At 53.4% G+C, this 25,821-nt stretch overlaps 2 protein-coding genes across 4 annotated transcripts in view; both read right to left on the bottom strand.

Moving 5' to 3' along the window:
• LOC122382500 (cytosolic 10-formyltetrahydrofolate dehydrogenase-like) overlaps positions 1 to 19,602 on the bottom strand; it is a 31,532-nt gene extending 11,930 nt beyond the window's left edge. Inside the window, exons 1-14 of one of the 3 annotated variants that reach the window (XR_006256694.1) lie at positions 17,172 to 17,463; positions 16,066 to 16,204; positions 11,722 to 11,956; positions 10,773 to 10,938; positions 10,211 to 10,379; positions 9,044 to 9,204; positions 8,347 to 8,558; positions 7,634 to 7,823; positions 7,114 to 7,200; positions 6,001 to 6,116; positions 5,097 to 5,318; positions 3,273 to 3,466; positions 2,540 to 2,733; positions 869 to 988 (exon numbers count right to left, since the gene is read on the bottom strand). Coding sequence is in view for 2 of the 3 variants with exons in the window: in XM_043367896.1 (XP_043223831.1) it covers positions 869 to 988; positions 2,540 to 2,733; positions 3,273 to 3,466; positions 5,097 to 5,318; positions 6,001 to 6,116; positions 7,114 to 7,200; positions 7,634 to 7,823; positions 8,347 to 8,558; positions 9,044 to 9,204; positions 10,211 to 10,379; positions 10,773 to 10,938; positions 11,722 to 11,956; positions 16,066 to 16,204; positions 17,172 to 17,243 (2,277 nt within the window). In the remaining variant the exon portion in view is untranslated. Of the gene's footprint in view, positions 1 to 868; positions 989 to 2,539; positions 2,734 to 3,272; positions 3,467 to 5,096; positions 5,319 to 6,000; positions 6,117 to 7,113; positions 7,201 to 7,633; positions 7,824 to 8,346; positions 8,559 to 9,043; positions 9,205 to 10,210; positions 10,380 to 10,772; positions 10,939 to 11,721; positions 11,957 to 16,065; positions 16,205 to 17,171; positions 17,715 to 19,370 lie in introns of those variants that run through there. The other 2 variants (XM_043367897.1, XM_043367896.1) reach the window with 2 other exon arrangements.
• A 646-nt stretch (positions 19,603 to 20,248) lies between these two features.
• LOC122382527 (MTRF1L release factor glutamine methyltransferase-like) lies at positions 20,249 to 24,820 on the bottom strand. The gene is made up of 3 exons (XM_043367973.1): positions 22,196 to 24,820; positions 21,482 to 21,699; positions 20,249 to 20,685 (listed from the first exon to the last, which is right to left on the bottom strand). Exons 1-3 carry the CDS (start codon positions 22,415 to 22,417, stop codon positions 20,448 to 20,450), a joined length of 678 nt encoding a protein of 225 aa, XP_043223908.1. The 5' UTR covers positions 22,418 to 24,820; the 3' UTR covers positions 20,249 to 20,447.
• Between the last annotated feature and the right edge of the window lie 1,001 nt (positions 24,821 to 25,821).

Below are 25,821 nucleotides of genomic sequence, written 5' to 3'. Positions count from 1 at the left end.
ATAGTTTTCTTTTCCACATATGATCTAGCGGAAGACGGCCCACGCTCAGAATGCTTAGCGATTTCATCGACGATACGTCACGCTCCAGTTATTCTCCAGTTACGGTATCCATAAGCCACACAATATACATGTTTATGTTGTTTGACCTTCAGTGGCCTTAGCCAGCGATCGTATCTAGTCAGCAGTAGCAGCTCGCCTTGCCAGGCGGGTGGCTGGCGGTGACGGAGCCGTTTTTCGGAATGTGCAGCACCTGTGTCCCTGTCCCCGTTACCCGTTCCCGATTCTACCAGTCCTGATACGTTCGTGCTGAGTCACGGGAGTGGACGGATGCCAGGGAACGGGCCGAGGGTGGTCACCAGTGACCAGTGTCCACGAGGGATCTCAGAGAGTGGTCCCCGCCCGCCGCCCGTCAGAGGCCAGTGAGACAGGCTACTAAAGGCCCAGAGCCGAACGACCACCGGACGAACAGATATTGAACTGCATTGTCGAACATTGCATTGTTGAACTGCATTGTTGAACTGAACAGATATTGTCGGTCCCCGGACGAGCATAGGGGCTCGATGGCAGTTCAGGCAGCGGTCGACTATCACGAAACAGCCTACAAGATACAACTAACCTGTCAATGCCCCCGGTCAAACTACCTTCACGACCAGCCCAATGGTTAGCCATTCCAAGAGCAAACTACCGCCACGAGCATCCCAGCAGTGGACTCTCCCCATAACTTACAATATCCGACAAGTATTCCACCAGCAAACTTTGTCCAGAACCGGTCATTCGAAGATCGCCCGTCGCCGACACCAAAAGACATTACCCTCGAGGACGCGAAGCTGTTACCTCTCCCCCAGGCACGGTTGTCGACTTCACTCACCATTTTGCCGATCTCCTCGACAATCCTGCGCAGGTACTCGTCGTAGATGGACTCCTCGATGAAGAGACGGCCGGCCGCAATGCAGTTCTCGCCCTTGTTGAAGAAGACGCTGCTCATACCCTGAGGGGGAGAACATGTCGGGTCAGGATAGTCATGGTGGCAGCAGACAGCGAGCCGGTGTTGGATAACACACTGCTCAGACCCTGAGGGGGAGGCAGGGTCGGGACATGGCAGTCTTGTAGGGTAATACATTCCTCATACCCTGCGGGGGACAGGGCCGGGTCAGGCCAGTCATGGGGTCGAGTCCTTGGTGTTCACTGAGGTACACTGCTCATACCCTGAGGGGGAGACAGAGTCGAATCAGAGCAGTGGTGGCGGTAGACAGCAATGCAATGGATAACGGTGGGCTGAGGGTAGGTCAATCTTTTCTCTACACACGAAATCACCACGAAAAGGAGGAGACAGCCCCGTCTCACTTTGGTTCATACAAAGCCAATCTATTTATTATGTGCGATACTCCAACCACTAGTTGAATATCCAATATGTCGAGTGATTCTCACTCAGACATGCCCTCTTGCAGACAGGTACTGTTCTCAAAATGGATCATAAGAGTAAGACATACACCCCGATCAGATCCAAAACCAATCAAACTAAGCTCCCACATGGATACCGCTCTACAATATGCAGAATGCGCTCCTCCGCCGCCCTCATCTGACCGATACGGTGCCACTCCTGGCTCAATGAGCCGCTGAGCCGCTGCCGCCCGGGGCCTCTCGCAGCTCAACGAGCCACCTGAGCGGCCCTCGGTCCGTCGCCGTCCCATCGGGGGCGATATTAAACAGCTCGCCGGCGGATATTGAGTCTGCGGGTATTGTGTCGCCGTGGGGAGCGGCTCCGCTGACGCCGCCGACGGCCCACACTTGTGGTGCGCGCAGCTGGCGCCCAGTCGGTCACACGGGCGCAAATCAGCCACTGACGTCACCAGAGGCGACACGTGACGTCAGAGAGGGGAAAGGAAAGGCTGAAAGGAACTGGTAAGGGGTAAGTCTTTTGAGTGTGTTCTGCCTTTTTTTTACTCATCCGCCACACATGACGTTTTTTTATATCGTGACTTGCAGTACGGACAGCCACTACTGTTTGTACAGTGCCGGTGATGATGGATAAATGTTTGCCGGCGGTGAACGGGTTGCGAAGTTATAATGACTTCAATACCTGTTCATCAGCTAATCAATAACAAAAGTAGTGGAAATAAGCAAGCATAGCCTAGGTTTAGGAGCCCCACATTCACTAGTTGCCTGTGAAGAGAATGGAGCATGATTGCGATCTGTAACAGCACAGGCTAAGGTATACACAGTATTTACACACTGTACCAGCTCGTTAGAGAGTCAGAGACTGAGAGCCATATCGGTCCCATATTATTAAAGAGCCGACTGCGCTTCCGTCACATGAGCCAAGCTAACGCTACAGACAGTATCAAATTTTCCAATCAACTTGTCAAATCACAGCATTCGCAGACAATTACTGCAATCAGCGAAAGACGACAGACAAGTAAAAAAAAAAAAAACAAGGTTCATCATGAAGTTCAATATCGAGCGTCAGAGACATTGAGGCTCGAGGTCCCCCCATTTCCGCCGTATTCCAGTACCCCCGCCGGTGCCGACGGCGACTCACCATGCGCACGGCCTTGTCCATGTCACAGTCGGCGAATATGACGAGCGGCGACTTGCCGCCGAGCTCGAGCGAGGCCTTCTTCAGGTTGGACTCTGCGCACGACTTCATGATGACCTTGCCGATCTCAGTGGAGCCGGTGAAGCCGAGTTTGCGCACCAGCGGGTGGTCAGCTATCGCCTGACCGCACTCGCCGCCTGGCGAATAGACAGAGAGAGGTAAGCGGAACTGAGTGTGGTGGAGCCGAGAGCAGGCGCGGACCGACGTGACTCCTATCTGCAAGAGTTGGCAATTAATTCGCCACGAGAAATGGAGCTGCGATACTTGACGAGCTTTGATTTGCAGATATATGAAACAAAAGTGTAGGTGAAATTCAGTAGACATGGCGAAGCAACTACATCTACCAAACATGAGTATTCGGTGTTCACATGCAGAAACGGCGTCACGCGGTCGCTGGCCCACCTGACCCGACCCCTGATCGGCAGACTGACCTGACCCGACCGCTGATCGGCAGTGAACTGACCTGACCCGACCGCTGATCGGCAGACTGACCTGACCCGACCACTGATCGGCTGACTGACCCGACCTGACCGCTGATCAGCGCCGACCTGACCCGACCGCTGATCGGCAGTAGACTGACCTGACCCGACCGCTGATCGGCAGCAAACTGACCTCACGCGACCGTTGATCGGCAGTAAACTGACCTGACCCGACCGCTGATCGGCAGCAGACTGACCTGATCCGGGCACCACGTTGATGACGCCCGGCGGGAAGCCGGCCCGGACCGCCAGCTCGGCAAACTTCAGCGCCGTGAGCGGGGACACCTGGGCGGGCTTGATGACCACAGTGTTACCGGCCGCTAGACAGGCGGCCATCTTCCAGGAGAGCATCATCAGGGGGTAGTTCCAGGGCGTCACCAGGCCGCACACACTGCGGGGGAGATGGGAGTCCGTCAGAACGGCCAACCATTTCAACAGAGGTAACATCAGAGTCGAGTAGGAGTCGACAAACTGTAGGAAAATGTATGTATGTATGTATGTATTGATCTAAAATCCATCCACATAACATGGTTTTTCAGGATTCAGCGTCATGCACAATACAGTAAAATGCAAGAAGGCAATAGGCACTGGCAGATAAAATAAGACAACTAATTGCACTAAAACCGGAATAAAACACAGCACCCCAAGATCTCAGGCTTCGCTGGCCGCCACTGCGCGGCGAAACGCGGTCAGCGTGGGCTGCTCCCTGATGGCCGGCGGCAGCCGGTTCCACGCAGCAGCAGCGCGGTAACTAAACGTTCTCTGTGTGGAAGAGAGCCTACACTTCTGCAGCTCCAGGGCGCCAGCTTCTACAGAGCGTGTGACCCGGCCAGACACCTCAGAGCGGGACACAAACATGCGGCGGATGGAGAGAGGGTAAGCTGGTATGTGGAGCGCCTTCCACACCTTCAGTAGGTCCCTCTCCCACACCAGCCGCTCCACTCTGGGCCAGCCCAGGGATGCCAGAGCCGGCCCGATCCTCTCCCGACGCCGCACGCCTGTCACGATCCGAGCACTGAAGTTGATGAGTTTTTGGATCCGAGTGAGTTGATTTTTTGTGGTTCCGCCCCACACCGAAATGCAGTACAGAATGTGAGGGAACACGTGGGTCTCAATGAGTAACTTTAGCGTTTCCTGGTCAAAATGGTGGCGGAACTTGGAGAGGGATATGAGGAGGGCATTGCACCTCCTGACGATGTGACTGATGTTGGCGTCCCAGGCCAAACACGAGTCGACAGTCACCCCCAACAATTTGATGGTTGGTGACGGTTTTAAGACTGACTCAGCTATGCAGATATGAAAGTTTTCGACCTTGCTGAGAGTCTGGCGGGTTCCGATGAGAATGAAGTCGGTCTTTTGAGGGTTCATTTTAAGAGAATTTGAGCTAAACCAGTGTTTCATGACATCCAAGGAGTTTTCGACACGTTGTTTTAGTGATGCTAAATTTTGAGGGTCAGGACGCGAGTGATCGAGCAGCTGGGCATCGTCATCGTCAGCATATGCGATCATCCGACAGTCCGGTAGTACCGAATGCGAGAAAGAAGGCAGTGCAGGTCGTTCGTTAGCAGGCTGAAGAGGATCGGCCCGGCTATGGATCCCTGCGGAACCCGCAGGGGACCGGCAGGACTGTTCTGCCGCCCCTGACCAGCTGCCCCCGGCAGCCAAGATAACGCGCCGCGGTCCCAGTCTGCGAGAGAAGTGGGAGGGTCAGCCAGACTGATAGAGACGGGTCGGCCAGTCTAGGAGAGGACGGGTCAGTCTGAGGGAGAAGTAGGACGATCAGTCAGTCAGACTGAGGGAAGAGCAGGGATGGGTCAGCTCAATGGACAAGTACAAGTCCTAGACTGTTTATCTTTCATGAAAATGGACGGAATCGGACATTATTTATGTCACTTATGCTAGCTAGCGGACAAATAACTGAAAACATATATGAGATACAAGTTCCTCCATTCCCACATATAGGCTCCTCCCTTCCTCCCTTTCTCGAGGCTCGCTCTATCCCTCCCTGCCTTCCCACTGACCCGATGGGCTCGCGTTTGGTGATGGTCAGATTCCGGTTGGGCCGGGCGTTGTTGATCGGTATCGTCTTGCCCTGGATCTTGTCGCACCATCCAGCGAAGTAGCGCCACGTGTCAATGGACATGCCGATGTGCGTCTTCAGTGCCAGCGTATAGACGGCGCCAGAGTCGATGGATTCGATGGTGGCCAGTTCCTCCTTGTGCTGGTCCATCAGGTCGGCCAGTCTGAGAGAGAGAGAGAGAGAGAGAGAGAGAGAAGTGGGAGGGCCAGTCAATCTGTTAGAGGCTGGGATGGGTCGGCCAGTCGATAGAGGGGCATGTACGACGCCCCTCAAATAATACGGGCACGGGTTAGTCTGAGGGGCGGGTACGCGGATTTTTTTTTTTTTTTTTATAAATTTAGTCCGAATGGCTGAATGGGTGGATTTGAGGAATCAGAGCCCGCACTAAGCATAGCTTGTTGTGCTGACCCTGACCCCACCACCCGATCGCGCTATTCCAGTTGTATGGCAGAATTTTGTCCGAACGTTTAACGTGCCCTAACGACTGGACACGGTCCCCTCCGCTCACTCACGTTACCTGGCTTCTGTGCGGCCCCTGCCACAGACACGCACGCCATTACACGTAGGAGCTAAATGTAGCCGCCCGCACCGGGGCTTGAACCGGGCTCTCACTTCCGGATAAGCGTCGAACTCCGGCGCTTTTATCCACTCGGCCAGCCTCTAAGATTGGCGCTAAACGGAGCAGTATGCAGAACAATGAAGGAATAAGGGTTGGTTTATCTCGTATAGGAACTGCAAAGTGCACATTTGAAAGAGGAAATATGGACCTCAGCAATTGTGACGATTTCAGTGTCAGGCCCGACAAGTGGCAAGGGATTCGGTTCTCCCCGAGACGAAACACTCACTTGAACATGAGCGCGCCGCGGTCCCTGGCGTTCATTTTGCCCCACTCGCCCTCGGTGAAGGCCTCGTGCGCCGCCCTCACAGCGCGGTCCACATCGGACGGCGACGACCGCGCCACCTGTCGGCAACGGACGGAACTGAGGTCACCGGAGCAGCTCAATGGACGTTGGCTATTGGTTTTGTTTGTTTTGTTGGGTTAGGCCCTTTCGGTCGACAAGACCATTGCAGAGCCGGAAGGATTATAGGAATTAGGGGGAGACAATGGTCTGGGCAGGCACCCTAGTGAGTCGCCGGGGCTGAGCCCGTCCAGAGGACAGGCCACCCAGCCCCAAGGCACTCACTGCACCCGGCTACGGGGTGCGCTCCCTCAGGAGCAGCGGTGCCGCTCCAAGGGAGCAGCCCGCATGAGTTAAAGTTGCCTGTCCAGCCCGGAGGGGGGTTGCGGCTTGGAGGAGAAGGATTTCAGTATCCTGAGGATAGAAGCACGGATAGGTCAGCTATTGGAGACAGCTGGAGGGAAAAGGTGGTTCAGCTAACTAGTCTGACGCACACCCAGCCAAACACGAGCAGTCTTAGCCCTCCAGAAAGGACCAGCATCGCTGGTGCATATAACGATGTCGAGACCTCGACTATAATCACTTCCATTAACTGACATCCCAATGCAATTGCTGCTACCGCCCCTCACCTGCCTTTCTCTCGTTCAGCACCTACGTCACAAATGCAGGAATCGTTCGCCCGTGAGACCCCCTTCGCTGCCCATAACACCGCCCTTACGTCACAGATGGGCCGGGCTGATGAGGGTGATCCGTCGAACCGTGTGAGATAAGACCCCTCCCTGTTTATAACACCGCCCTTACGTCACAGATGGGCCGGGCTGATGAGGGTGATCCGTCGACCCATGTTAGACCCCTCCCCTGTTTATAACACCGCCCTTACGTCACAGATGGCCCGGGATGGGCCGGGTTGATGGAGGTGATCCGTCGAACCGTGTTAGACCCCTCCCCTGTTTATAACACCGCCCTTACGTCACAGATTGGCGACTCGTCGGCCGGGTTGATGAGGGTGATCTGGTGTTTGCCCCCCCCCCCCTTCCCTGTTTATAACACCGCCCTTACGTCACAGATGGGCGACTCGTCGGCCGGGTTGATGGAGGTAATCTGTCGACCCGTGCTGCTCTCCGTGAACTCGTTGTTGATGAAGATCTGTGGACACAGGTGGTGACAGGTCACAATGGATGCTAAATGATTAGCTGAGCCAAGGACGGCATGCAGTGTGCACACTGCACATAATAAAAAAAAAAACATTTCGAAAATTGTTGAAAAGAATATTGCTGATGAGATGATTGGAATACTTGAAAATTGTCATTCAGGGAACACGCATACACCGACTAATTACTGAACAAGACATCCCATTGGCGGAGCTTAGGCCGGGCAATGAGGCTTAATTAAATTGATTCAACGAGCAGCGATAACATTGTGAAAGACTTCTAGTCACCCTTCGAGAGAAAAAGATATCAAAAATGAGCAATATGTAGTAAACCCATTGAGCATGAACCGATATACGAGGCATTATGACCCAAAGCACACTGAATCCGCTCCCTCCGTCCGTCTCTATCGCGGTTCTCGGCCCCCTGACCTGGTGCGGGAACGAGATGTCCATGTTGTTGACGTGCATCTTGATGGCGTCATAGGTGAACTCGGGCTTCAGACTGCCGCCGCGAGACACAAACACCACTGTCTGCACAAAGTCGTCGAACTTGGAGGCCATGAAGACGTCCTCGTTCTGCAGCTCGACACCCGACTTCATCTTCACCTCCTCCAGCAGCCTGACGAGAGGGAGGGGGTCACATCAGGGCGGAAAGGGGGAACGGGTCGGCAGGGCGGTCTGGCATGGTGATCAGGTCAGGGGGCGCGATCTTTGGCGCATTATGGTGCCAGGAGAAGCGTTTGGACTTTTCTCATTTTGTCGACCATTGTTAAGAAGCATCTCATTCCGTCGATCATTGACAGGTCCATTGACCTCTGTAAACCTGGTGTACAGAGGTCTATGACATAGACCTCTTAGTCATATAGTTATAGTTATAGTCATATCGTTATGCTTTCATGATTGTAAAAAAAAAATCATTCACGAAAAATGTTTCATGTTAAATCACAAAAAAGGGGAAAGGGGAAAGTAGTCCTTCAGAATTAAAACTAACACACAAAAGTCTGATTTGTCTCACCAATGCCATCGTAAGGCTAGCCCGTCACAAAACATAGCACGGAGGCTAAGCACTAAACAAAAAGAATAAAACTCCGGCCAAAAACATCTCGCAGTTTACGTCCCACTCCCCGTTCCCTTCAGTCTACCTGACGACGTCCATGCTGCCGGCGCCGGCCACGAAAAAGTCTGTCTCGTCGCTGACGTCGATTTTCAGGATGTCGGCCCAGGTTTTCCGGAGGTCGTCTGCCACGGCCGTCTCCTCGGCTGTCAGCTCGAGTCGCTCGCGGGTCTCCTCCGCCTGGCCGTACTTGGCCGCCTGCACGAACTTACCCTCGACCGAGAGACGCGCCACCGATACCTGATGGAGGCACGGCCAGTGTCAGATCGCCACAGTAAAATAGGCAGCCGGCAGAGATCTATCAGAACACAGCTACCACCCACGGCTGGCTACACGAAAAATGCAAACTGAGGAAAACTAACTGCAGATTCGAAGTAGTCACACAAAGCAAATAAACAGTAGCTCTCACTATCTTCTACTGAATGTCCTCCCATCGCAAGCAATTCACAATTCTAAGAAAACGCAGCTGACACGATCACGAGGCACTGCTACTCTCTTTAGCCATCGGCGAAGAGGGGGAGGGCGGTTTACGAGGGGCGGGCGCGGGAGACGGTGACGGGAGGGGAGGACCAGTGCGAACAGCGACGGCGATGGTGGTGGACGGGCAGCGGGAAAGGTCAACATTTCCTATCACACGACTCGACCCGCTACGTCTGCCAGAGCCTCCAGGGACCCTGCACACCACCCAGTCCCTGGCCGGCAGCCCGTTCCCCAGCCTCGCTCACCATCTTGCCGTCCGAGCCGGTGATGACGAGACCGTGGGAGCAGATGACGCCCGGCCGGTCACAGCCCTCGATGGCTACCTCGGTGCCGGTCGGCTTCGGCCCCGAGAACCGCTTCGAGCCGTACAGCTTGGTCTCCTTACCGTCCATCATAATCCAGGCTCCTGCAGGGTAGGGGGAGAGCTGTCAGCAGTGGGGACAGGAAGACGGGGAAATTCACAGAGGCAGGGGCGGGGCGGGGTAGTGGTAAGAACGGGGAGGAAATGAGTTTCAGAAATGAAGAGACGAAGTGATCAGCGGTGGGGTGAGCAGGGCAGCGAAGGAAAAGGTCAGTACTGGAGACAGGGAAGGCAGATGGATCAGTGATGGAGACGGATGGAAGGGTAACCTTTTTAGGCCTAAAAAACATTCGTCTTTTGTGTTCGACTTTGTTGAATTGCAGCGGAGTAAAACGGTTAAGTGTAACTGCGAGATGGACCATGACATCGTCATTTATGAATCAAACTCCTATGGACGGCAGCCCTGCAGACTCGTCTAGCCGGGATATAGGGTCATTGGGCACTAATGTGGCATATGCTGACGCAACCATATGAGGGGAATCTATCAACAACCGAGAGGCCAAACGACGGAGGGGCTCCGGCGTGGCATAGCCAGTTCGGCTTTTCCGTAATAACCGGCGCGACAAACAGCTACGAGAAGTGTCGGTACTGTTTACTCTGAACACATACGGAGGGTTGCAACGCCGGGCACCAAACAAAACAAATCATGACTTTGGCAGTTGAGCCGTCGTCTCTCCCTCCCTCCCCTCCCACAGACGTCTCCGTCTCCGTCTCCGTCTCCGTCTCTCTCTCTCTCTCTCTCTCTCTCTCTCTCTCTCGCTCTCGCTCTCGCTCTCGCTCTCGCTCTCGCTCTCGCTCTCGCTCTCGCTCTCGCTCTCGCTCTCGCTCTCGCTCTCGCTCTCGCTCTCTCTCTCTCTCTCTCTCTCTCTCTCTCTCTCTCTCTCTCTCTCTCTCTCTCTCTCTCTCTCTCTCTCTCTCTCTCTCTCTCTCTCTCTCTCTCTCTCTCGCTCTCTCTCTCTCTCGCTCTCTCTCTCTCTCTCTCTCGCTCACTCTCGCTCTCTCGCTCTCTCTCTCTCTCTCCCTCCCCTCTCTCTCTCTCTCTCCCACCCACCGGGCGAGCTGTCCAGTCCTCGGATAAAGTTGTGAATGTCCTCGGCCGGTCTCTCGGTGTCCAGACGCACCAGTTCCTTCTTATTGAGGAAGGGGTCGTAGGTGGCACCCTCCTCTGTCTGGGGCACCCGCGGCGCAGTGCCCGCAGACACCATGTTCACCGCATCAGCCTGAAACAAGGTAAAGCCGAACGTCAGAGGGGAAGGTGAGCGTCAAAGGTGACGAACGGGACAGTCAACAGCGGCAAACACGAACATCGAAGGCGGTCGAAGGAGAGCGTCAGGAGCGTGTCATACTGGAAACAAGATTGAGTTTCAGAGGTGAAAAGGTGTTACAGGGGTGGCAGCAGGGGCGAACGCCAGATAGGCAGGGGCGAACGTCTGTTTACCGGCACCTGACTCGCCCTCAAACACATCGGACCCAAGGCATCAGTAATTCGGGCCCTAAGCACTCGCAGGGAAAGGCACTCAAATGATCGCATGAATCGCTTTAGAATGACGGTGCACTTGTGATCTGAAGAAAAAGCATCAGCAACAACCGACCCACGAGCCCCAGCTGCTCACCATAGACTTGATGCCCTCCGGGTACATGAACTTGTTGTAGAGCGTGTCGACCGTCTCGTCCGGGTCGACCGAGCACTCCTTCTGCAGCAGAATGGGGCCCGTGTCCAGGCCGTCGTCCGCCCAGAAGATCGAGAAGCCCGCCTTCTTGTCGCCGCACATCAGCGTCCTGAGCGGGAGGTCACAGGTCACAGGTTACGGGAGGTCACAGGTCACAGGTTACGGGAGGTCACAGGTGGTAGGTCACAGGTCACGGGAGGTCACAGGTGGCATATCACAGGTGGTAGGTCGCAGGTCACGGCAAATCGCAGAGAACATGTCAGAGGTAACGGACCGGTCATGAGCCACGCTTCGTGGATTGTCAGAGTCAAACGTCATAGAAGACAAGCATTAAAGCGAGAAACAAAGAAAACGAGAATATGGGTTTTGCCTAACCAAAGCCAATAGCCATTGGCCAGTGTTTTATGACAGTGCCCCTTAATGACCCTTTACATTTGCATTGCAGACTATAGGAACTCCTGGGAAATGCCGAACGGGACAGGACCTCCGCCCAGAAACCAACACCGGCGCAAAAACAGGTCCACCGGTAAAAAGTAGTCTAGCCGCCCGCTCAGGAGCGGACAAAACACGCTTCTGGACGCTGGGCGGCCCAGAGGTTCCCAACCCGGCATTAAAACTTTCATAGTGCGCTTAAGTAGCGGAGTCGCAAATATTTCCGTAAGTATTCACGTCGAATGGACGACAAGAAACTGAAGATATCTACCAAACTATCGTTAAAAGAGGATTTGCTGTGTGAGGGCGAGCAATATATTTCAAAGGGAATCGGCTTAGTTAGGAAGTAATTGAATTTACTAAGTATGTGCCAGTAGAACGTTATGTGCAACGGAAATGTCCCAAGTGTAATTGCTCACATCCCTCCTCCACCCGTCAGCTCAGTATCCTCTGCGGTTACCAGTTGATGGACGATGCGCCGCGGTGGCGGGGCAGCAGCGACGGGTGGTAGCAGATGCTCTGGTGTCGCGGCGCGTTGATGACCTCCATGGGGATGAACTGGCTGCAGAAGGGCAGCACGTTCAGCTCGGCGTTCACCGACTTGTACTGCTCGAGCACCTCGGGCAGTGCCACGCCCTTCTTGCGCCACGACTTGAACTTGAAGACGGGCACGCCGTCCGCGGCCGCCGTCGTGGCTGGTGGAGGGAGGCACACGGACGAGTTACACGGGGAAGCCGGGTTTAGACGGTGAAGGTAGGTGGTGAGGTAGGGTATACGAATCCATGTTTGAGAGTGATTTCAATAAGCAAATCAACCATTTGCCGGTCCGGAAGCTCAGTCGGTAAGCGTTTGACTCCGGGTGGTGAAAGCACGTGTTTCCGGTTATAACAATCCGGGTTCGAAGCGCGACGGGGGCTTGACGTTTATGGGCCTCCTGATAGGTATGGCTGCGGCTGGTGGCAGGCCGTAGCCAGGCGAAGTCAGTGAGGGGACCAGCCGTGCGCGGCTATGTGCGCACGTTAAACTTTGGACTCCCAATTCTGCCATAGGACCGGAATTGCGCGATCGGAGGGTAGAGGGCAGGGTCAACGGAACAAGCTTCGCTTAGCGGGGGCTCTGTCCTTGTCAATCTTTCCATTCAAAAGTTTGGACTAAATTTCTAAAAAAAAGATCATTTCCAGTTAAATAGCTCTGACACCCAGAACTGCCCCGATTCTCGAGCAATGTAAAAAACAGTAAAAAGCAGCACAACGCATCACGACTGTCCTAATCGGACCAACAGCTCCTTCTCACGACTTTGGCGCACCAACAAAACTGCGTCATACGATGGTATGATCACATAGTTTTCGAGTTCAGCTAGCAGGAGATAGGCAAAATCTACCCTGACAATGTATCTGACCGACTATGGTGTTGGGATTTACTTCGAGTTCCAAATAACGGATCCATGATCAGTACCTCGGGTGACAAACACTGGTTGCCAGGCCTCGGCTCCTCCACAGACACTCGGTGAGCCCCTGCGACCGGAGAGGGCCCCGGCCCCCCGGGGGAGGGTCAGACGGACCAGACGGACCCCTCGACCCCTGGGGCACAGGGAAGCGCAGAGGTCGGGTTCCAGGTCACCCTACCACCACTGGCTGAGCATGGGTTGGGACGGCTATGGTGCGCAACGCGCGATGCAACCATGGACATGGTGTGCAACGTGAAATTATGTGCGATGGAGGAATGACAACGGACCACCTACCAAAGCACGAGCATAATACAGGGGCAATTATGTCGAGCCCACCTGTTATGAGTATTGGGGACGATTAACTACCAAAGAGCACCGGCCTAAAACAGGGCGCCGGTGAGGTCGGGATGAAAGCCAAAAAGGCAGGATGAGCCTAAATTAATAAAATACCAAACAGCTGTGTAAAAGCGTCATCATAAAAATGCGAGTCCTCGCATGCACTTGTCAGCTTCCTGTAGTGATATTTTTTCGTATGCAGGTATATGAATAAAGTTTAAAATTTGCATATTTACTGCAAACATTTTATCGGTAAAGAAACGTCGGTATCATCGGCGCTTCGAACGAATACGCGGCTACAATATCTTGTAGCCACTTCCTCTCCCCTCTCGGCCCCTTGGCGAGGGGAGGGGGAAACTACGTCAGCCACTCTGGCTCGTACTGGGGCGACCTTGGCGAGGCAGTGTTTATAAACGTTCAGAGTCGGACACACCCCCGGCGAGCCGTCACGTTCGGGGCCTCTCTGACGGACACACCCCTCGGGGGCCCGGCGGGGATCGGTCACCCGTCCGCTGCACTGCGCGCCGGTCCGGCGGGGCCGCGACCGACGGCCGGGAGGTCAATTTCAGGAGCGTGCACTCTCGTACACCACAGAGTGCAGACGGCACGAACGCAAAATACATGCACTGCCGTAAACCAGAGAAAGCAGACCACACGCGCTGGAGGAGCTGACCGCTGTCTGCGACACAGACCGGGACTATGTATGTACAAGGCCGCACAAATCTAAGCTCCACATTATAAACTGCTCCTCTGCAATGGAGTAACATGGAAAGATGGAAGTGGATCGGTTAAGATAGAGTGCGTATGCCGTACAGCAATAAAACAGCAACGATAATATGACAGCATAATATCAAAACACTATTCCAAACATCAACGACCCGTGGCCTGCTTTCGCCAGCGTTTGGCGAGCTCCCTCGTGGCAGCTCATGGCCGGCCCGAATGCTGACATGACCGCTTTCGGTTCTGGGCGCAGCCGGCTATAACCGGTATTTACCGGAGAGAGCCGGTTCATGGCCGGCGCCGCCTCGCGGACCAGCCTGGCGACCGTATCAGTAGAGCCAAACATACATGCACGGCCACTGCATGCCTGACTGGTCCGCCGACGGGTACATACAGTCATGGCAGGCCGGGCCGGGCGGTCCACCCGGGGGTTACGGGACGGACCCAGAGTCAGGTCGGGGTACCGAGCCAGGGGCACGAGCAGAGGGAGTTTTTTTAGGAGGGTTGGCATCCCCCTATGGGTACGGGGCGAACCAGACAGGGTCGATGAGACAAGACACACTAGTTCTTGCGTATATTCTTATGTGATGGAATGCGACGACCCAGCTCTGAAAGTTTCGGGCAAAATTACGGATGTTTCTATTTTCGAAAACGTTTTTACTGTGCACATGCTCATTGCTCATGTCATGGTAGGGGAGAGCGGGGTGAGTTGTATCATGTCCAAGTTGTATCAGGGCGAATTGTGCCAAACTTATCCAATGGATGGCGCTCGCGACACGACCAGCCGACGAGGTTTTCCGGGCGCCATCTTTCCCTGTTCTGTCTTGTGGCTGAGTGGACGCGTCTCGAGGTGAGAGCCGATTTTATGTTTTTTTTAATGTCATTCTAAAAAAATAAGTTGCAAGAAAATGTGTGTTCTGGGCATTTAGATGTGCACGAATTTGAAAGATCTCCGTAGCGGTGGTGAGGGTAGGTTTTAAGGCTGCGTGAGTGAAAACGGATTTCTCCAGCTGTCCGCTGTTTTTTTAGCACGAGGATGTTTTTTTTCCAAGATGGTGGCTAGGTACATGTTGTATCAGAGCCGGGTGGGGTATGTTGTAACATGTATGTATGTATGTATGTATGGATATGTTGCTTTTGATCGCGAAAGCTAAGCCCTGGCTCGCGTTTGTAGGTAGCTAGTCAATGCTCGTTCCATTTCGGCACAATGTGTTGGCTTTTTTGCTCTTAACGGGCCACTTTTGCGTCTAGTCTGTTGATGTTTCGTTCGGATTGCATTGACCTAAGTTTGGTCTAATAAAGTGAAGCCTTTGAGCATACCTATACATTGTATTAACCCCATTTAATGTTGTTGTTATGTTCAAAACCAGTAGGAAGCACACTCCCTGAAACGTGAAATAGTGATACAAATTACCCCACCATGTGATACAACTCACCCAAGCCATGGGGCAAGTTGTATCAAAAACATTGTTCTATTCGGGAGACCGTAGAAGAAAAACTGGTAGAGGTAGCGGAAAAGTTACTTTACACAAAAAAGCAGAAGAATCAAGGAAGGGGATAGTATGGAAATAATGAGTTTATCACGGATAGTTACGAGGTTATGGGTCTCGGAGTAAAAACTGATACAACCCACCCCACTCTCCCCTACGTGTGAGGACGCAACATAGAACAATGATGCTCAATCTGATGTAAAAATGCCTTTTGAACTTCAGCAACGAACATGTAGAAACTTCGACAAAAGAGGCAAAAGGAAATGTCAAATAATCTTCAAAATATTAAAAAAAAAACTCACTACAGCTTCACTAATGCAGCAGGTTATACTGAATTAACATAGCCACGGCAGTAATACGAGATGAAGATAATTCGCGAGTCGCGAGCGATGGCTATATCACTGAACACACCCGGAGTCTCTGCTGTGTCGGCAGCGAGCACATCACCATGTAAATTACAACGACGGACATTTATCGACATTTCCCACGATTCCCGGGCAATGCCGTGGCATTGCCGCTGCCTGACCGCTTGGAACAGCGTGAGAGTTCCGGTTAGCACCTTGGTCCACCGGATATGGTGCTCAACCCAAACCAACCAACCGACCGACATTTCCGACACCAGCCACCTCCAGCTTGAGTTCTTCAGCGACAGAGCCGGTGACCGACCCGCTCACCCTCTCGCCATCACGCGAATGTCAATAATGAATCCACTTTCATCACCGATGACCATGCCACTAGCCGACTCTCTCTCTCCCTCTCTAAAGACGTTTGTGCCCACCCCTCTGTACCACTGACCGCGTAAGGTACTCACCGACGGGGTCCTCGCGCGCGCCCTGATCGGGCACAGTAAACACGCCCACCACCGTGTGGCCATCCTTGCGCAGCAGCTTGTACACCTCGCCGGCGAACGAGCTCTGGCCGATGATGGCCACACGCAGCTTCTCACAGCTCTGCCGGGGAAAACCAGGGGCAGTTACAGCTCTGCCGGGGAAAACCAGGGGCAGTTACATCTCTGCTGGACAGGGTTGGAGTGGCCAGAGGCAGTCACAGCTCTGTCAGAGTTCAGTCAGGGGTAGTCACAGCACTGACAGGGCACAGTCAGGGGCAGGCACAGCCAACTTAACCAGCCCTGGGAGTGTTCAGGGGCAGTCACAGCCAACGTAACAGTCAGTCCAGGGTATAGTAAGGCACAGTCACAGCCCTGCCAGGGCATGCAGTCAGGGGCAGACACAGGTAACAACCAGCCCTGGGAGTGTTCAGGGGCAGTCACAGCTAGCATAACAGTCAGTCCAGGGTATAGTAAGGCACAGTCACAGCACTGCCCAGGCACAGTCAGGGGCAGGAACAGGTAACAACCAGCCCTGGGAGTGTTCAGGGGCAGTCACAGCCAACAGTCAGTCCAGGGTATAGTAAGGCACAGTCACAGCTCTGCCTGGGCATAGTCAGCCATCGGTTTCAGCTAACTGCTCGTCCTGCAAAGAACAAGAGCTAAAATATTAGCTGGAAAGTCTGTCAGATGAATAGTGCACCTCTTTGAGCAGTTAAAGCCTTAATAATTGGATGTGTACATTGCATCCCTTTCAATATTTGCCATATGCCCTCATTCATTGCCAAAAATGAAATATGTTGGTGTGGACACAATTTAATTATCTCTTAGATTACTTGGTCAGTTTGGCAAAAATGCAATCAGGATTCCAAGCAAATCTAGGCAAACCACTGATCTTTAAGTATTTCATAAACATAGGTAAGCACCCTGCATGGATATAACTTTTGACAAGGATGCCATTCAGAAACACAAGTTTATGAGCCAAATTTCTGATGCAATGAAAGAAGTAATGAAAGAACCATAACCAACCAAGACTTAACACTCCAGTATACTGATACATGGATACAAAACATGAAGACAAACAAACTTACTCTTGATGTAGAAAATGTCCTGTTGAAGTTGTTCCGTAAAACCATACCAGACACAGAAAACAAGCGAATCATCTTAAGTACTTTTCAAGTTTTCAACTTGGGATATATGTCCTTTTTTCAAGTCTCTTCTGGCTACAGTGCTTGAGTAACCAATTCAATTCCCATACAAGTACAGCTCATAGGATCCAATTCCATATAAAAAACAAACTAGTAGGTAATTAAACAACTGTTAGCAGGTAAGGTTGTGACCACACGAAAACGTAAGATCAACACAAAGTGCCTTAAGAATAAAGGCAAAATAAATTTCCAGCAGGGGGAATGTGCAAATTCTCAGCTAAAACACAAAATTAACACTTCAATCAGCTTAAAGGAAATAGTTCACTTTCACGAAATTATTTTTTTTGCAATGGATTTATGATTTTTTATGTTCAAAATGATCAGCAAAGAAAATAAAACCTATTTATAACAAAAGATTATTTTCTATATTTTGATATAGGAAGAACTTTTCAGTTTCTGTAAGGCACAGGCGATCCAGTATGAAAAGAGCATGGGTCCCGAAAATTCTTCAGAAACTAGAGAAATTATCGCGGCCACCGGCATTTGGGCGATCTGCTGCTGCTGAATGTCCTTATTGATCAGTACGAGAATTTCTCTAGAGTTCTCGTAGATAATTTCTCTAGTTTCTGAAGAATTTTCGGTACCCATGCTCTTTTCATACTGGATGCGAATATATGCAAGGCACACATCGACACCTTTTTCGGGACGAGAAATAGAATATCTTTGCCTAGGGTGATCGTTGGGCTGTAAAAGCTCCTGATTTATGCTCGTCTCAGCCCAGGCTACGGAACTGCTATTCCAGTTCAAAACCCATGTTAAAAAGTGAACTATTTCCTTTAAGTCCCGCCGACAACCCACAGTCCACACAGCTTGAGCGCGAGCCGGCAAGTGGCGATCAACAGCTGGGTTCCGCTGCGCAGCATCCGTCGCAGCTCCGCCATAGCTGTCTCAGATAGCTTCGTACGATAAACCAAGGATAAACAACTGCAAAACGATTCGACAACCAAGATTATGCGAAACGTGCACCCAGGGTATATAGAACAACGGGTACACCAACGACGCGGAAAGCGCCCATTTTACCTGGACAAGCTACAGGGTAGGTGATATATTTTTTGTTTATCGAAAAAATAGAGTATTCCATTCTGAAGAGTAAAGCCAAATTCATAAAGCAGTTATTTTTAAATTATATGTACCAGAAATAACATACTTACCATAGTTGAAAACTTAGTCTAAAGTTAGTTGAAAAGCGTATAGTTGATACTAAAATGGAAGGAATCAATGGAAGGCGGAAATGGCGCAGCTGTTTCATTCTTTAAATGTGTTCGCAAGCAGGATTTACGTGATGCTAGCGACATCTATGAATGTAATCGTGGATGCTGATTGGCTGAGCGAGTCCGTGAGCAGTATCACTAATTTACGCTTGTACAGGGTTGAGGCAATGTGCGCATGCGCAGGAACTTGTGCTCTCATGGAGGGGCTATTGGTACCTCGGGCAGCGCCCAATGCTTTTTGGACCTGTTATGGCCTCCGCATCGAAAAACGCTAGATAGAAAGGTTGTAGAGAAAGCTTGAGGCTACCTTTCCCCACAATAATATTGGCATTTTATCTATTAGCTTACGTATGGGGCTCGCTTGAAAAAGGTCGATTTAACATGGAAGCCCTATGGGGTAGTAGTTTTTGAGCGCCCATTTGGCCTAATGCTACCAACTGTTACTGGCTACCCCTGCGTGCACCATCCCCTGCATAGGTGGTTTCGTGATAATCATTTTTGATCCATTGCCATACTTCACTGAAAAAATAAAACCTAAGCAAGCTTCAGTATCCCCATGAAATTGACATCCTTTTTATCGGCAAGGCCCTATAACCTAGAAGAGCTACGATACTTTTTGACTTTTTGAGCTACGATAACATTGATGAGCAAACATATCGTCTTTTTTCACGTCTTATCTCCAATTTCCTCCTAGAGCATGGTGCACACTGCACAGCTCACCCCACGGCCAGCTGACCGGTGACGACAGGACACGACCCGGGGCTGGAGAGGCCGGCGCGCTGGCCGCCGTCCATGGGCATCGGCCCGAAATAAACAACCCCGGCTCTGCAGCAGCGCGGCACCGGCCGCTGGCGGTCCGCCGGCAACTCACCGTCATCTCTGCAGAGTTGCACCGCCGGACGTCCTCCGATGTCGCCTCTCAGCCGCGATCCCCGGAGCAGCCGCCGTCGGTGCCCCAGCGCCGGGAGTGAGGGACGAACCGCGGCCGGCCGGGGCGCCAGACAGCGGACAGGGCCAGCCGCTGGCCCGGAGACACACCGACCAGACCGGCAGGACACACCAGAGCCGCGGCCCGGTCCCGAATGTATACAACGCAGATCGGGGTGACCTTCACCGGGCGTCGGCCAGCGCGGTCACGGGCACCGTCTTGGCCTACCGATGCATAATGAGCCAGTGGAGTTCGAACCGATAGATTGCAAATAAGCCGATGCCCGATCCCTGGCTATGCAATGCCTGCGCGAATGCATGTTCCTCAACGTATCCAAAACAGAAAGGATCCACTTAGATATAACCCGTGTGGCACATGAAAACGTACTTACCCCCTGAGCGGGTGGCTCTAACCATTTTTCCAGTGTGCGTGCCGTTGGTCCGCCTCGGGGGAGGGGGGGGGGGGGGAGGGGGTTGTCTGATGATGCCACAACTCGCCTCTCCAGGCCAGTGTGCGTGTCGTTTTTTGCGTGCACTGACGGCGGCACTGGCGCGACGCCAGCGGCTGTCGGTGGGGGAGGGGTCCGGGCGGCCCACTGCAAAGTGCCGGGCTCCCAACCAGCTGACAGCGCACGTAGCCATTACGGGTGCCGAGTTACAGCGCTGACCCTATGATACCCTTGGCGCTAGACTTAGCGGTGTTACCGGCACAGCGTGAGTGTCATGAAATAATACGATCCGTCCGATCATCATAGCACGTCTTTGTACTTCACATTCATACTTCATGCTTTATATACGATTCCAGATCCCTCAAAATTCAGGTTCTTTGTTTATATTACAATGTATTTCAATGCAGTTCACAACACTACAAGTACAATCACGCACACTCCTCACGCTCTCACCATAAAAATCAATCGAATCATTCACAAAAGGCGTCACAAACCGACCTTACATCGACTTATAATTGCTGCACCGCACCTCACACGACCGACGAGTCGGGTCACTCCTCCCTCCCTCTCTCCTACTCCCGCTGCGCCTCCACGAAGCGCTCGCGGCCGTTGAAGTCCCGGTGCACCTGGGGTCGCGTCAGCCCCGTGCCGGGCTCAGAGAGCAGCGCCACTACAGTCTCCGGCTGTCCGAGGCCGAGCTCGAGCAGGAGGCGGCCTCCGGGCCGCAGCCAGCCGGCCGAGCGGCGCAGCAGGCGGCGCACCAGCGCCAGGCCGTCCCGCCCGCCGTCCAGCGCCGCCCGGTCCTCGTACCTGCAAACACACGGCACCACACGGGTCACACGCCGGAAAGATAAAACTACGGGAGAGCGCCGCCGGTCCTTGTGACAGGAAACACACCGCACCACACGGTCACACGCGCAGCAACAAAGACAGACACACAGACAGCCTCATACAGACGGCACGGGATCACAGAATTTCACTGCACTGCGGAGCCTTAACACAGGATACAGCGATAAATGCTCTACAAAACTGTGAATTGAGGCGGCAGCATCCAGCCGTCTACCCTAAGTCCCACTACATAATATCATTGCACGCTGCAAAGCCAGTGTACAGACTCGTGAGATACCACTCAAGGATGATAGGAATTAGGGGGAGACATTGGTCTGGACGGGCACCCTAGTGGGTCGTCGGGCTGAGCCCATCCAGTGGACAGGCCGCCCAGCCCCAAAACACTCACTGCACCCGGCTACGGGCGTGCTCCTAGGCAGTAGCGGCGGAACCTCCTCAATTAACGGGGGGGGGGAGCACTGCCGACTTTTGGTCCCATTCTTTCCATGCAACGCCCATAGGGCTAATGTTAAAATGGCAAAATCGATGGGGGCACGGTGCCCCGGTGCTTCCCCCCTTCCCCCACCTATTGCTCCTAGGTAGCTTTCGGCATGGTATAAGGTTGCCCGTTCAGTCTGGAGCAGGGGGTGCAGGCGTGAAGAAGGATTTGGCTGTCCTGAGGATGGAAACGACGGAACAGATGAGCTTTCTCTACTCCGACCCTACTCAGCCATGAAGTTCGCCCCCTCTCCCAGTTTCGGCGGTGCCGGGCGCTCACAGCAGTATCTCCGGCTGCAGCCGCCGCAGGTCGGCCGTCGGCACGTAGGGCGGGTTGCTGACCACCATGTCGAACCGCTGACCCTCCACACAGGGTAGTCCGGCGTCGGTGAGCGCCGCGCGGTGCACGTGCAGCCGCTCAGAGACGCCCAGCCGAGCGGCGTTCTCCTCAGTCAGCAGACAGGCGGCCTCAGACGGGTCCACCGCCACCGCTGACACCTGGCGGCGGAGGACAGAAGCTCAGCTTCAGGGGATCCACCGGACAGCGCCGCTGTATATTGTCATCTACGTCGTATATTGTCATCTACGTCTCGAAGTCGATGGCGGTTATTTCCAGGGCTGCGAGTACGAGTAGGAGTAAGTCAGTCGACAGTTCTGCCGGAGTCGCCGTCAGAGTCATGAAAAATTCATCGACTCCACAGCCCTGAACTTAGTTCCCAGTCGGTGATTTAGCAACACAAGCGTATAGCTCACTCAGGCATTGTAGTTACGAGGTAGGATGACAGCGAATCTCATCACAGGAAATGTTCCGCTGACGCCGAAATGACGTGTATTCTGATCAATCGTGACTGGAGCCAGCACTTTGCAATAAAAAAGTTGAGAACAAAAAGCGCGCAGCATTGACGCATTGACATTGAAATGACGCAGCACCAATGACGAGAGACTGACGAGTTTAGTAATCCAGCCTGCGTACGGGACTCGTTAATGAAGTCACCTGTTTGAGCCAGTGCAGGACGGCGAGGGTGATGACTCCGGAGCCGCAGCCGACCTCCAGCAGCCGGGGGCTCCGTTCGCCGGCGGCGGCCAGCGGGCGCAGCCGGTCGGCGGCCAGCAGCGCCAGACGCTCCGTCTCGGGCCGCGGCACCAGTACCGGCGGACGTACCGACACCGTCACGTCGCAAAACTCCCACTCGCCCACGATGTACTGCACGGGCATCCTGGCGGCAGAGCGGCCAGCCGCCAGTCACTGGGTTACCAGGGGCCGGGGACAGGTCACCGCGGTCATCGGCCCGGGACAGGTCACCGCGGTCACCGGCCCGGGACAGGTCACCGCGGACAGGCTAATCGCCTAGTGTGGCTGCCATTGAAGTGGGAGCTTTATTGCAGAAGCCCGAGCTTCCTGTGGTGTGATCAAGATGGTGTGATAACATGCGTAGCGTGACGCCCTGTGTCCTGTCCCCGGCGCCCCGACCGGGCGCCCAGTAGCCATGAGTGTGTTATGTCACAGACTGTACGCGCCGGAGTCTGCACCGGGACTCTGGCAGAGGCGGTATGACAGGGGGTCCGGAGAGAGGGCAGATCGGGCGGGAGTCGCGCCGTGTGGCCCGCGGTGTACATACCGTGACGTTGGTGAAGCGCTCGCGGTGAATACAAGCTATTTCGACCTTTACCATGGCCGGAGACGAGGTGGGATCGGTGTCCGCGAGTGCGGGGACTTTAGACGTCCGCGTGATCGCGGAATACGACGGCACCAAAGACACAGTGGAGTGGTGGACCCGTTTGTGTGTTTGTTTGTTGAGGGTTAGGGGTGCGCCGACTGCGAGGTCATTTTGCGCCCATAACAGAGATTTTAAATACGTCTTTAATTACTTACTTATTTACGTTTTATGCTTAGGAAAGGAATGATGATGATTTGGAGTGACAGGGCGCACCAGCTGCGAGGCTATATCGCGCCCATTTCTTATTTGACTTCCTCAGTGTCGGGCGTTAAAAATCACCTGAAGGCCGGAGGCCGCAATAAACGAAAAGAGGCGAGAAGAGTCAAGCAAAGAGGACTCGTCACCTAAGACTGCTCTCAAAGAAAGTTGGGCTCCGCGCAGGCCCAGAAACTTCAGCCGCTCAGCTTCCAGTCTTGGACACTCCAGAAAAACGTGTCGGACGGAAAGTCTGTCGCCACATCTCGCACAAACAGGTCTTGGGCCGACGCCAATAAGGTGTCCATGGGTACCGAAAGTGTGTCCTGTGCGAAGCCGACAGAGGATGACCTCCTCTCGACGCGACTTGCGTGACGCAGACAGCCAGGTTGCCAAACCCGGTTTGATGCGTAGCAGCTTGTTTGTCTGACATTTGCTCCAAGCCTCCTGCCACTTTCCGCGGAAGAATGAGCTCACCATAGGGAAAAAGTCCCTGGCCGGTAGAGGGAACCGGCGGGAGCAGGGCTGCCGCGCCGCATGGTTCGCAGCACGGTCCGCCCGCTCATTGCCAGCTATACCAACATGGCTGGGAATCCAGCAAAAAGTCACTGAGGTACCCTCTCGGTCGAGAGCCGTCAAACGGAGAAGAATCTACTGTACGAGGGGGTCAAGTGGATAGAATTGTGTCAAGGACTGGAGTCCGCTCAATGAGTCGGAGAGGACAAGATATGACCGAGCGGGATGAATCTGCATAAAACATAGAAGTTTGAGGACGGCGACCAATTCGCAGGTAAAAACGGATGCATGTTTAGATAAAGTAAAACATCGCACAGCGTCGCCGCAGACGAAGGCACAGCCAGTACCGAGGTCCGACTTGGACCCATCGGTGTATGCCACGGCATGGCCTGAATATGATTCAATATGTTCCAATGCCTTCGCCTTGAAGGCCAGAGGCAGAATTTGGTCTTTCCGTGTGCCTGATAGGGTTGGGTCCACAGAGGGGACAGATAACCTCCAAGGCGGTTCAGGCAGGATAACAACTCGCATGATGTCCCGAGTGCTTAGGCCACAATCTCGGAGGAGATCGGCCGTTCGGGTGCAGAAAACTCGAGAGCGGCTCCTCTCGTCGCCATCAAAGACTGCTAAGACCGACCTGGAGAAAGCCGGTCCGTGAGCAGGATGGGAAGGGAACTGACGAAGTTTGATGGCGTATCGCATGCCCAACATCTGCCTTCGTAAGGCCAGAGGGGGCTCGTTCGCCTCAGCTAACAAGCTGACGACAGGAGTAGTTCGGAAAGCACCAGTCGCAATGCGAATCGCTGCGTGGTGGACAGTGTCAAGGATAAGCTTGGATGAGGATGCAGCGTTGTCATAGATAAAAGATCCATAGTCCAGACGGGACCGCACCAGAGACCGATAAAGAAGGAGTAGCGTACTACGGTCAGCGCCGTAGGACATGCGAGCGACACACTTCAGAATGTCAAGAGCTTTAAGACATCTGTCACGGAGACACTTTATGTGACTTCGGTATGTGAGTCGGCAGTCAAGAGTCATGCCAAGGAACTTGGCCTCCGCAACCACTGGTATGGCTTCACGGTAGAGCCTCACCACCATGGGTGCAGTGGGGCGACGCTTACGGGAAAACTGCATGCCTACCGTCTTTGCAGAGGAGAACCGGAAGCCGTTCTCCTTGCCCCATGCCTCCACTCGAGCAACTGCCATCAACTGCTTAGGAAAGGAAAGTAACGGGAAAGTTGGCTGCACGGATAAAGGAAAATAAAGCTACCGTTATGGATCCAGCGCGAGTTATCTGAGAGAAGATCTAGGAGAGTTACTGTGGGCGCAAGATGCCGGAGGTGGTGTGACCGCATCCCGGCAAGCCGGCGGCACGTCAGCAGCACATGGGCCACTGAAAATTGCTCCCCACAGTGGGTGCAGTTCGGTCTATCTTCACCGCGCAGCAGATAGCCGTGAGTAGCGAAGGTGTGCGCTCGGAACTCTTATGTACCCACCCACACTCGCCCGATCACCGAGCCTCCCTCAATGCCGTAAAGTCGGCCCTTTTCGCAGCGTTCACTCTGGACGGTTTTGCGGCATACGACGCCCTCATCAGCCGCCGTCTTCAGCCGGGCGAATCTGCCGACGTCTACCTGGCGGACCAACGGCGGCTGGCTGAACTGTTCGGTGGCGTGCCAGACCGGACTGTGAGATCCATGTTATTGGTTTATCGTCAGATCATATGAGATCATAGATCCAGGATACATTTTTCACGCCGAATCCGGTGGGATCACGGATCCTAACCTGCAGTTTGCTTCGAGATCCACTGACATCATAGATCCATCCCTCGGATCCATGCACATTGCACATGTCTGCGTACGTCCTTAACCCGCGCGGGGCTGGGGGGGGGGGGGTAAATTTTACCCCCCCTCGCGAATTTTTGCAATATCTCAAAAACGGCGGCGCGCAGCGCCGCCAAACTTTCAGTACCTTTTCTTACATCAATTTGACACGTTCCCTGAAAATTTGAGCGAAATCCGTCGGAAATTTTTTGAGAAATTGACGTTTTAGTGACGTCATGTTCGCCATTTTCGCCTCAAAAACGGCAAAAGTTCAAACGCCGCTAACATCTTCATTTTTAAAGGAATCAAGACGTAACAAAAAAGGTTTTACGTAATTCTACTTGGTCTATCAAATGGCTATCTCGGTT

Source organism: Amphibalanus amphitrite, unplaced genomic scaffold (genome assembly GCF_019059575.1).
Source record: "Amphibalanus amphitrite isolate SeventyFive unplaced genomic scaffold, NRLGWU_Aamphi_draft 000141F_arrow, whole genome shotgun sequence".
NCBI classification, from domain to species: Eukaryota; Metazoa; Arthropoda; class Thecostraca; order Balanomorpha; family Balanidae; genus Amphibalanus; species Amphibalanus amphitrite.
The sequence above is the reverse complement of the archived record's forward strand: the minus strand, read 5'-3'. Positions and strand labels throughout refer to the sequence as shown.